The following is a 12,175-nucleotide window of genomic DNA, read 5'->3' as shown; positions in this document are numbered from 1 at the left end:
TTTCCAAATCAACTTCATTTATTTGCAGTATGTCACCTGGTATATCAAATAACTTTTTCTTTTACTGTTGCCAAACAGAAGTAAAATTGATTTGTTCTTGTAGGTAGAGAACTCTGTTCAAAAGTTGAAAGGCTTGTTCTCTGCGTATTCATATCCTGTGATATCTAATTCTTTTTTTAAGAACATGACTGAAATTTCAATACCTTTTATGCCTACAATTTATGAATTGCTCTCTTTTTGATCAGTGCTGGTTCATAAGCATTCAGCAGGTTTTCTGTGATTTGTGGTTTGCATGGTGGGGTTTTTTTGGCTGGTTTTGATATGTTTTCTAATTTGCTTCTCTTCTGTCACTCATTGCTCAGTTCCTGCAGGTTATCCTTGGAAATAAAGTGGGCTTGGGCTTGTTTAAAGAACATAGTAAAATGATACATAATAGACATGGGAAGACAAATTAAGAAAATTCAATGGACAGGCCTCTTGACTTGTCATAATCTTTGGTAGTACTTATGAATAGTAGTCATATTATGGTTATTTTTTCCTATTTCATCTATTTCAGACTCTAATACATTTTCTGCTTCGTTCTTCACCAGGAAGAAAAAGACTACTAGTATGAGCTGAAATAGGTAAGGAACAGCATCCTGCTAAATCTGAGGTTGGCACTATTCTACCTGTGACATCTGTCAAGAACAACAAAGGGCAAATTTCCATTTTCAAATAATTTCCAAACCTATTTACTGATTACATGCTAAATGAACAGTGTTATGAAGGGAACATTCTAGATTAGAGTTTGTTCTTTTGGTGTATGGTGTCGCAAGTGAGACTGGGAAAGCTCCTTTTAAGGAAGAGTCTAATCATTTAGACATCTTATTTCGCCAGAGTGCTGGACACCTTGAAAGGCTCGGCGGTAATGAACAGGCATCTCCTACACCACAGCCCTGCCTAGCCATGCTGAAAGAAGAGTACATCTTCTTTAGCTGGTAACAGCAAGACACCCTTACTCTGCAGTGGATCAGCTGGAAGAGGAAAATGTAATGCTCAATTTGTCACCATTTTCCATTAGCTTTTGTCCACCCTGCACTGCTGTTGAGTAGCTGTTCAGAGCTGCAATAGTTCCTGGTACTGCTCTCCATTGGAAGCACAATTTGCAGGAATGGAAAAGAGAGTGGTGATCACAGTAGCCACACAGGCCTGCCAAGCTGGAACGATTCCAGTCATATTGTGCTTCAACTGAAAATTTATATGTATGTTTGTATATGTACACATACACAGACAAAGGGTTTTGCATTAACACACACACCCACCCTGAAATAAAAAAGCCCTGGGCATGCAGATCAAACATCTAGTCCAGTATCCTAAAATTGTGCTGTAATTTCCTTTCCAGACACCTGCCACATCCAGCCTACTTTCTGAGCAGATGAAAACCGACAGAGCCAAACAACGATGAAAAGTTGTAAGGGCAATGCAGTTAACACTTGCCCCCTTAGAAAAAAGAAAAATAATTTTATTGGCACCAGCGCGTGACTTGGTCAGCAGCCGCAGCACCGCAGGGCCAGCGTTGCTCTGAGCCAAGGCGCTAGCTGCAAGAGCATCCTGGGAGAGACAACAATGCTGGAGCTACTGCTGGAAAAACTAGCTGAACGAAAATGGGCAGCCTACTTTGGTAAGGAAGCAGGTGTTTTTATTGAAATCTATGAACGGCAACTTTTGTGAAAGGAGGATGTTGAGTTACTCATTGCTGAAATAAGTTTATTCAGCCTTTGATGGGAAAACTTTTGTCCAACACATTATTCACTGGTGTTATACAAGCAGTGCTGGAAAGAATGTGTTTAGTCATACTGTCTTGAAACAGCAGAATGCCGGATTTGATTCAACATTTGAGAATGAATGAGACCATGTGAACGGTCAGAAGACTTTCTGTGTGTACTGTATCCAAGAGTCTATAATAGACACCACTCATCCAACTTTCAAAGTATTATTTTTTCATTTAAGAACTGTAGATAAAATACTATTACAGCAAGGCTGTGAGGAAATCAGGTTTTGTGATGTAGCCATCACCAGTGACCAACAATTTAGAGATATCTCAAGTTAGCTGTTGTACAAGTGAAAAATTTGCCCAGAATAGTCTTCAAATCATAGCTTGAAACTTAGAACTTTTCTTTTTAGCTTTTTTATAATTCTGGCTGAATTCTATGTAAATGCAAACATTTACAATAGAGCTGTGAGACACACAGTGCAGCATTCATTGTTGCACCACAATAAATAAATGCACTATTGCAGGACTGTGTGTGAAAAATATGGATTTTATATACATGGATATGATTAATAAAAATGACAAGTTTCATAAACACACCAGAACAACAGTTGGGTTTACACTATTTATGCTTAAAGTTGCCCACGCAGAAACGTTTTTGTTGCTGAAATGATTACCACATTCGAAGTACACAACACCAACCACATTAGCAAATACAGAGTCAGTGCAAAGCATCTCTGAGAGGAACTGTCATAGCACTGATCTGGACACTTCTACATCCATTCATGCATGCCTGATAATTCCTGTCCCCTTCCTTACCACTTTCTTTTATAGCAAAATCCTGGGGCTACAGGTTAATTTTGAAAAAAAAACATTCTGTCATATTGCCAGATGCAATAGTAATGGAAACCTGAACACGTTTCATACACATCTGTAAATATTGAGGAGGAGTTAAATTCCTGACTCACACATCATATATTCAGCTCTTCATACTACCGCAATCTGAAAATCCACATACCCAGTCTGATGAATCATTCAACTATTCTTTCTTTGTAGCCCAGACAGAATTTAGTAGGGGGATCTCTCAATGACTCTGTGACTCACTAACCTTTTTTTTTTTTTTTTTCTGCCAATGCACTCATCTAAAAATGAAAGATCTAATACAGTTTTGTAGGTTGGCATGTGAGTGCTGCCTGGAAGCACTTGGTCACAATGATATTGCTGAGGTCTGCTACCACAATGTATAAACACCAACCAGCTGACTGGTTTCATCTCTGATTGAGACAATGTATTTGCAACGATAAGGTAATGGCTACACATCTCCTCACTGTGCATCTCTGCTGGCTCAGCTCCTGAGCTAATTTAAATCACAATTGTGCTCTTAATGCCAGCCATGCTATAAAGATTTATGGCAGCTGAAGACCTGTCCCACAGAGTGCTGTTCCAGATGACGGTGAGGCAGAAGGCAGAATGTGCTGGGACTCTCCTGGCTAAATAACATGTTCACTGACATGTGGGTCATTTGGGATTTTACAGTAATTGGTGGGAAGATGAGAGGCAAAAGGCTCCTCATACCACATCTGGGTGATTTGGGCAGTAAGCAATGAAGTGGCAGAACCACACTCAGATCTCAGGTCTGCCAGCTTCAAAATAAACATCTCTTCTATAATGCAGCAGAGTCCTGAACTAGATCTTTTATACCTTAAACAATAATCCTAGCTAACCATCCAGTGACTTACCAGCTAACTTAGCCACAGACTAAGAAACAGGTATTTTGACACGTCTGTTTTTGTGAAAACTTTTGGTGTAGAGTGAAAGCAAAAATGAAAGCCTGGAACTTACCCCCACATGGAGCCAACAACTAGCTCCAGACCCTAGGAAAGGACATTTATTTAGGATTTTTATGAGATGATAATTTGGCCTGCACAGCTTGCTCAGCAGAGCTCAAGGGAATTGGTGGTACCACGAGAACTTGGTATAAATTTTATTACCCAGCTCTGTGAATGCAGATCAGTCAGGTCAGGAGAGCGCAGAGGGCTGCACTGGTACCTCTGCCACTGCCTGGCTGCTCCTCCAAACAGCAAAGTGGAGGTGTCCACCTGGCACACACTCAGTCTGGCACTCAGATGATGGCTGAGTTAATAGCAACTCATTATTTTGGCCGCCTTCTTTCACAGGTTTTCCCACAAACATGTCACCACCTACTTTTGAACACCGCATTATGGTAGCCACTGTTCAAGACAGAGAAGAGGTGTGTAATTTCAAACACTAAGTATGCAAAAATAGCCCTAAATTCTCCATTTATACAGAAGGTAGGCAACAGTTCTCTATCTCAAGCTAATCTTGTTTCAGAAATCAGTAAACACCACAGGAAACACCATGCCTTCCCCTGCCTTTGTGCGAATCAACAAGTGTTGAAGCCAATGATGTCACTTTACACTACAACCAAAGCAAAAGAGAAAATTAAGCAAAATTAAGGGTGTACTAGTCATGATTAATACAGAGGAGAACAAAGTGTCTTGCCCATTTTCACAGCTGGACCATGGCAATGCAGACACTGTCACAAAAAATATAAAAAGCTTCAATGCAGACCTTCATTCTCTCAAGATATCTGCCACCTTTCACAGGCCTTTCTGTGAAACATTGTTAAGTCATAGGCTTGTAGCAAAATACAAATTTTGATTATGAACTGGATTCTCTTATGAATGTTTTGACAGCTTATTTGCATAAAATGTGTCAACATTAAAATGAGGGTGAGAAAAATGCTCGTCAACATTCCTTAAGGCATAGAAACAAAGGTCAGCTGAAATTCTGAGCTCCATTTTTAAAATATTCACTGAGAAAGGAAAACGTATGCAAAATACATGGAAATGTACTAAAATAATAATAGTGTGTTAAAGGTACAAAGTTTCAGAAATTGCTTGCAACGTTTGTGGGTGTTTTAATTGCAAGCAAAACAACTGCTGCAATATTTACTTAAATTTTGTCTTGTACAGTTTCAGTAATACAGAACACCCATCTACCACTGTACCTCAGATCAGAGAGATTTTATACAGACCCTCCCTCTTCAGAAAGTCAGATCATGCTTTTTATTAGTTCTTTATTGCAAAATCATGAAGCAGCTCTGAATGGGATGAAAATTCTCAAATAATATATTTGAAGGAACTTGTTTATACTGGACACTAGAAGATCCTATTACCCTCTACAGCTACCTGAAAGGAGGTTGTAGGTGGGGGGCAGGTAGGTTTCTTCTCCCAGATAACAAGCTGGACAGTAGGAAATGGGCTCAGGTTGTGCCAGGGGAGGATTAGACTGAATATTAGGAAACATTTGTTCCCTGAAAGAGTGGTCAAGCGTTGAAGCAGGCTGCCCAGGGAGGTGACAGAATCAGCATCCCTGGAGGTGTTTAAATAACACATAGTTGTGGTACTTAGGGACATGGTTTAGTGATGGACTTGGCAGTGCTGCATTAACAGTTGGACTTGATGATCTCAACGGTCTTTTCCAACCTAAATGATTCTACAATTCTCTGATGCTATGGCACAGCTTAGTTTAGTTTTGCCTCTGAAAGTCACATCCAGCTTCAGTAACACAAAAAACTAATCATTTTTTTTATTTGGACCACTGTAAATCAGGAAGGAATATCCTGAATTCAGCCCCAAAATAGTAAAATAGAGGCTCAAGTCCATAATTTTGTAATTTCACAGTTGCTGTGTTAACATAAAAAAAGACATTACCCTGCTGCTTCAGTTAAACGCCAAATTGTTGAAGGAAAACAGACACTGATGCTTGACACCTTTTTTGTCATGAATTCTATGTTTGCCAGCTATAAGACAGTAAAAATAACAGATTGTTGTAATATAAGAAGTGCAAAAAGGATGCACCATCTATGCCTGTTCAAATTTATTTCTACTATTTCTCTTAATTTTTCCCCACCTTTTTTCCTCCTTCTGACCTTCATGCAGATTCTGCAAGTAAACAAATAATTCTTTATTCTCAGTCTTTGGTTTTGTGACCTTTCCATGATGTTGTTCTGTGAAGTTGTTGTACTGGATTACAACATTTTTGTGTTTGGGAACACTGGGGCACTGGAGAACTAAAAATAAATTAAAAGCAGCCGGGATGCTGTTATGGGTTGTGTTTAGTGTTTAAAGACCATAGTAAAAACCATACAGCATAATATGAGATCAGAAGAATAAAAGAGTAGTATGAGAAGGATATGGGGCTACTGAATGGCTCAAGGAAGAAAGAAAAGACTTAAAAACCCCTTTTCAGAGCCAAATTCCACCCTTGGATAATAAGGACAACTTTTCAGAAGTTTTGAATAAACAGAACCATGGAATCAGATATGTGCTAAAATTCCTCTGCTCTGCCAAAAGGTATCAACCCATCCCTCAGATGAAGTTCACTCACCTGTGAATGATGTGGTATCTCTGCAAATAATCCAAGGAAAGCGCCAGCTCACAAATGTATAGCTTAACAGTTCCCTCATTAAAGTGGACATTCTGCTGCAAATGGTAACGCAGATCGCCTCCCAGTAAGAGATCAACCACCATGAACATGTCTTCTTCATCTTGAAAGGAATACCTGGAAGAAAGAGTTACAGCTGAGCTCTCAGGGTTGGTGACACAGCCAGAGCCGTGCCCTGGGGCAGCTGTCAGTGAGTAGGTCTCTCCATGGGAAGCCCATGATTTGCTCAAAAGGCAGACACTGGGTTCTTACTGCTGTGGTCCTTCTGCAACCAGACTTTGTGTAGGGCTCTGCATATTCAAGGCAAGCACAGCTTGAACTGCTGCCATACTACTATCTTGCTTTAACTATAGATTAACACCTGAATGTGGATAAAATAGTATTTAAAACACCTTTCTGGTGTTTATATTTTTAATAACCATATACCCATTTGGTTGACAAAACAGCTTACAAAATAGCAGCAATGAAATGAAAGGCCTTGAAACACACTTGGTATTCACACATGTACAACTGTAGCTCAGTGCCTATGGAAAGCATCCTGGCAGGATACGAGAGCTGCTGTCCCAGGGGTATTTTCCAGATTCAATAAATGCACACAATGTTCTATTAGCTGAGTGTTTTCTACAGCTTGCAGGGCAGCTTCAAATTCAATAAGAAATAAAACCATAATTTTACTGCCTAACAATACATATTTTTTCAGTTTGCAACTTATATCTTATAAAATGACAGAGTCTTCATGGTTACTGACTGAATTCTTCTGGCTCCTTTCCCAGAACTGCCTGTTGAATACTCTGAGGACCAAATTCTGATCTGATTTAAATCCTGTAAATCCAAAGGTGTAGCCAGCCAGTGTACAGTGTATACATAGTGCCTGGGCAAGCAGGAATTGCCACGTGTTTCTACTTACCTTGGCTGTGCTGCCCTTTCTCTGTTTATTTCTGATCTGAGTAAACTGACAGAAACTCTCTGGTTTTCATTTCTGAATGCAACTGTCTAAGATACAGTATTTTAGATTTCCCAAATGGGGAATGGTGAATGCCTTATTTCCATGAAGTCACTCTTCTCTTGGAAATTGCTTTAGAATTCATATCCAATGGTAGATATGAACTGGTGAGAGGTGATCCACAATGATAGCGCCTCTTCCATCACCTTTACTCCCATGAGGTGTGTAAACTATGCTGGCTACAGATGTGATTCAGTTCTCCTGAACTGTGAAATATATGCTAAGGAAATGAAAAAGAGTGGGCTTCCAGAAAATCTGTGCCCACCTTCCTCCTAAAGGCAGAAAAATCTTTATTAGATTATTTTAATTGACACTTACGTAGTTATTTAATTGACAGAAACGACAGTTTCACTTTCATTCCCAGGCTTGCACTTTCTGAAATGAGGCACTGCTTAAGGGTTGTCACGGATGGTTCATTTTGAATTTAAATGCTTGCTATTCTTTCTGAACACAGTTCTGAGAAGCAAGTGTCTCTAGGTACTCTGCTCTTCTGTTACATTTCTGCATGCTTGCCAAATGCCAGGAGGGGAAAGCCATTTTATTTGCATTAAGCTTACTTCTCAATAAGCCAAATCTCTGAAGCAAAATAGTAAAGTAGGTGTCACATGGTGTCTGCTCACCTCCAGAGACTCAGAATTTCATAACACACACACACACACACACAAAAGAACCAGAAGTCTTCAATTATATTCAAATTACACTGAATGTTGTGCATTACTGAGCTTGAAGCAATTGCAAAAGGAAAGCTTAAATATGTAGTTATGTTTAAGATACTTTTTTCTTTTTTGACACTGATATTATTTTAATTAAAGTAGTTGTAGCATTGAGCAGATGTAATGAGAGATGGGTTTTTTTCCTTCAGTTACCACTTGAGTAAAGTGTACATTTTGTCTGGTTCCTTTCTGTACAAAAAGAAAAAAAAATCCAAAATTAAAATTATGGATTGAAATCTCTACTTAAATGTGTAAGTGAAATATTGTTTCTAGTCTGAGACTAAAGAGCACTCGTGATGTCTAAAATCATAGGCTTACATGTCAGTGGAAGTGGTAACTCTGTTGGTCCTGTCAGAAGTGTTGTGTATAGTGGTGTAGTTAAGATATAAACTGTATGGGCCCCGTTGGAAAGAACAGGTACTGTGAATGGATACGTTCAGTATATCAGGACTTCTTCACCTACTCTTAATTATATCACACCTGACAGACATCATTAATAGCCAGGGATAATGATGTCTTCCCTGCACATTCGATCCAGTTGGGTCAAACCTGCATGGATGGCATTTCTCCAGCTATCTGGATCAGACCACAATGTAATTAAATGTGCTGCAAAACCACGCCAAGTTTTTCTGAAAGGTAAATGAGTTAATCCCGGTGAAATTATGTGTCTACGACCTAGAAGAGAGCTTCGACATGGCAAAGAGCAGGTCTGTGGAACTGATGGTCACTCTACTGAGTAGCTCCTGCAGTTACAGGTTTCTAATTTGAAAACAAGGCAGGAGTTGTGTCACAGCACTCTCCAAACTATCAAGCTACAGCAAGGTCTTTTACCATCTCATACCAGCATACTCTTCACGCCAATCCCTCTGCTGACTTCTAGTCTCTCCTCATCCAGGCCACACGCGCACACACACACGGGCATGCACACATGTGTGCGCTTGCTCTCTCCTTGGCTGCCCAACCTCTTAACAGAACTAGCCACAGCTGCACCTTATCTACATCAGCCAACCCACCGCCCCTGAAGCCAGCCCACAGCTGTATATTATCAATGTTAATTAACCCAGCTTCATTCCTCTACAGAGTTACTCCGGGTCCCTCTGTGCAGGTGGGTTTCAAATGCTGTTGCTCCTGCTCTGCATTAAGAACTTGCAGGACATGGTGTACCAGCTCCTGACCCGTTTTGTTTGTCATGGTCACAAGTAGTCTAGTTCTCTGTCCCTCCCCCCTACACAAATCCAGTATTCTTCCTTTACATAAGAAATGATGTATTCCCTTTTAGCTTCTTGCTTTTTCAATGTTTCAAGAAATGTGGGTTTGATTTATTGGTCTAAGAATTGAAATTGACAAGTGAAATATTTGCCATAGGAAATATGAAACTTTGAAAATATTGCTGCAGGTTAGGGAAGGGCTGGTGGCAAATCAACCGAGTGGAGATTAGTTTTTTGAGTAAGCACTGTAATTTTACTTCTGTAAGCTTCTTATCTGCTCAAAGGCAAATGACATACAAAAGGGCTGATTGGTTTTTGAAGTAAAATCAGAAGTTGGTTGGGATTTTTATGTTAAGCAGGTGACTGAGAAATACCTAATGAATAAATTATAACATTGTGACTGATATTGAATACTAATGATACATTACTAAGTTAATGTAAAGACGAAATTTTAATCCTCCTTGAAATGAAATAGTAAGTAACTTGGAGTAAATTTGTGTGTGTGTTTCTTGGTTTTTTAAGTAGTGTCATGAACCAGTTGTAGGAAAACTGTTCTAATTACAGAGATAGTCTCTGCTTTCTCTTGCTTGAAGAAAGTTTTAATGCATTAGAATCAGCTTTCTCCAAATTAAGATAAAATAATAATGCCCCTAGCAAGAGCGAATTGGATTTTTGATTATCTTCAGGAAGATAAACTACCATTGAAGAAAATCCTCCATGGAAACAAATTTAAACGAAACACTTGAATATATCTGTTTCCAGATTTATATCTGTATATTCGGTTTAATAATAACTTTTTTTTAACATTTATATCCTATTTGTTTATTCTTTGTATCTCTGTCTCTTCGCAAAAGCAGTCACAGATGAATTATTAAGATCATTTGTCCTCTTTGCATTCCTTCATCTTAGTTAGCTAGTGTAATTTTTCATTGAAATCCTGCCAGATGAGGCACCCAGTATCCGCAGTTCTTGTTTCATATGTATTACCTGGGGAAAAGGACATCATGATGGATATTTTATATATGACTTTAAGAGTAAAAACACATTACAAAAATTTCATCATTAAGCCCAAACCAAACTTCATAAATCTGAGGTTAATCAGTTAAAGCAAGATATGCACAGTTCAGACACTCAGATAACACCTCTGCTCTCTACTGAATATGATAAATTATTAAGTCTTGGTAGCTTCTAATTACAAATTTTAATAAGGATCTTTTTCCAGTTTTCCCCTGGTAGCATTAAAGGGAGGAGGAAATTATTTTAGCAAGATGAAGTCCTTAGTGACTGTAGATTTTCCCAGTGTAGATCTAGATGTCCCAGAACAGTGCAAAGCAGAGAGCTGTGGCAATGCCTTGGTTCCTAACTGCAGTCAAAACAAGGAACGCCAAGTCATGTCTTGGTGCCCTGCAGGTCTCTCTGTGAGCCCCTCTCAATTCCTGCTGCAGAGCTGCTCAACACTGGCCTGGATTAGCAAAGCCTTAAGGAACCTCTCAAACACGAACAGATCCCAAGAGGGAATAACTTCCATAAGCCAATTCAGCTTGTCCAAGAGACAGGTCCAAGGCAGGTAATGGATTGACCCTTATTAACTGATCACACTGGTGTCCTTCAGAGAGACCCTGTGGCTGCATCTTGACTGCCGACTGCCTACTGCAGTCTCATGGGGATGTCTGAGCTAGGTCCAAAGAAGCCACCTCACCCAGACACAAGGTTAGCTGGGGCACCACAGTGTTGACCTTTTTGTGAAAGCAGGTTTTATTACCTCTGGCAAAGCATGAGTCTGGTCTAGTTAGGCTAGTCTGGCCTCCTGAATCTGAGCTAGCCACCCCTGTGCGGTGTTGTGTGAATGTACCAGCTTCTCTAGGAAGAGTCAGCTTCACTCACAGTGCTGCAGCGGTGCTGTCATCTTGAGTGTTCAAATGGGGTTTGAATTACCCGAGTTACTACTAACCCCATTAGTCAATGAGAATTTATTCTTTGTGGTTAAAAAGTAGACTTTAAACTTCACGAGGGAGTTCAAATGCCAGAGCCCTTACCCCAAACCAGGCTCTCAGGGCTTGGAGCTCTGATATTTCCAGGGGTCTCCAAATCTCCTAGAGTCTTTATCTCACAAGAAGATTTCCCGAAGCAGTAGGCTCTCAGCGCTACAGCAATCTCCTAGGAAGCTATGCCAGCAAGCTGTGGATCCTAAAGGCTGGGAAGTACCTTTCTGGAAGGTACAGCAAAGCTGAAAATTGGGTCTTTTACTTTAGGACAAGCTTTTGAATGAAGACCTGCTTTCTGCTGGAAAACTAATGTGAAGCATCATGTTACCACAGCTGATTCTGCTTGGCTTTCACATAAATGAAACTAATTTTTACCAGCGAAATTGTTACTGACTTACTCTGGTTTTGCTTTATGTATTGTTCTACATGACCCCTAATTTGAAGGAATCATCTTGCTACATCACTAAACAGAGGAAATAAATGCTGCAGCTGTCTTTATGTGATAAAGATGCCCAGTGAATGTCATGAGCATACGAAGACACAACTGGCTTCTGCAAAGTTCTTAAGGCTTGCACAAAATAAGGATGCATTAAAAATTACTCTGGATAGAGAACAATGGAAAATGATATTAGAGTCTCTAGGAATTATAAGATGAAATGGTCAGGGCAGCACACTCACAAGACTACAAGTCACAGCAAATGCAACTGCAGCTGGGGCAGGGTGAAATGGGGATGTAGCTGCCCAGCGGCACTACCTTCTCACCCTTCTAATGCAAGCACTGCTCTGGGAGCTTTCCCAGTTCTTCTGCTTGTTGTCGAAGCTTTTGGGGACAGAGAAATTCTTCTGTACTCTCTGCATGACACATAGCATAAAGAAGTCACCAGGTACCTAAGTACCAATAATATAATAAAATTTACTAAAATTAATGTTACAAGTATCTAAGATCCCATATCTAACTGGCTTGTAGTTTGTACAAGCAGACTTTATATACAAAGGGGTTTATATTTTGCTGAGATAGAAAATCAACATTTTATCTTTCCTTTATA

The 12,175-nt window shown here is 39.7% G+C and overlaps 1 protein-coding gene across 1 annotated transcript in view; it reads right to left on the bottom strand.

Moving 5' to 3' along the window:
- STK32B (serine/threonine kinase 32B) overlaps positions 1-12,175 on the bottom strand; it is a 179,100-nt gene that overhangs the window by 78,814 nt on the left and 88,111 nt on the right. Inside the window, exon 4 of the mRNA XM_037384961.1 lies at positions 6,164-6,337. Within this exon, the coding sequence (XP_037240858.1) occupies positions 6,164-6,337 (174 nt within the window). The remainder of the gene's footprint in view (positions 1-6,163; positions 6,338-12,175) is intronic.

This window comes from Falco rusticolus, chromosome 1 (genome assembly GCF_015220075.1).
Source record: "Falco rusticolus isolate bFalRus1 chromosome 1, bFalRus1.pri, whole genome shotgun sequence".
Classification (NCBI taxonomy): domain Eukaryota; kingdom Metazoa; phylum Chordata; class Aves; order Falconiformes; family Falconidae; genus Falco; species Falco rusticolus.
The sequence above is the reverse complement of the archived record's forward strand: the minus strand, read 5'-3'. Positions and strand labels throughout refer to the sequence as shown.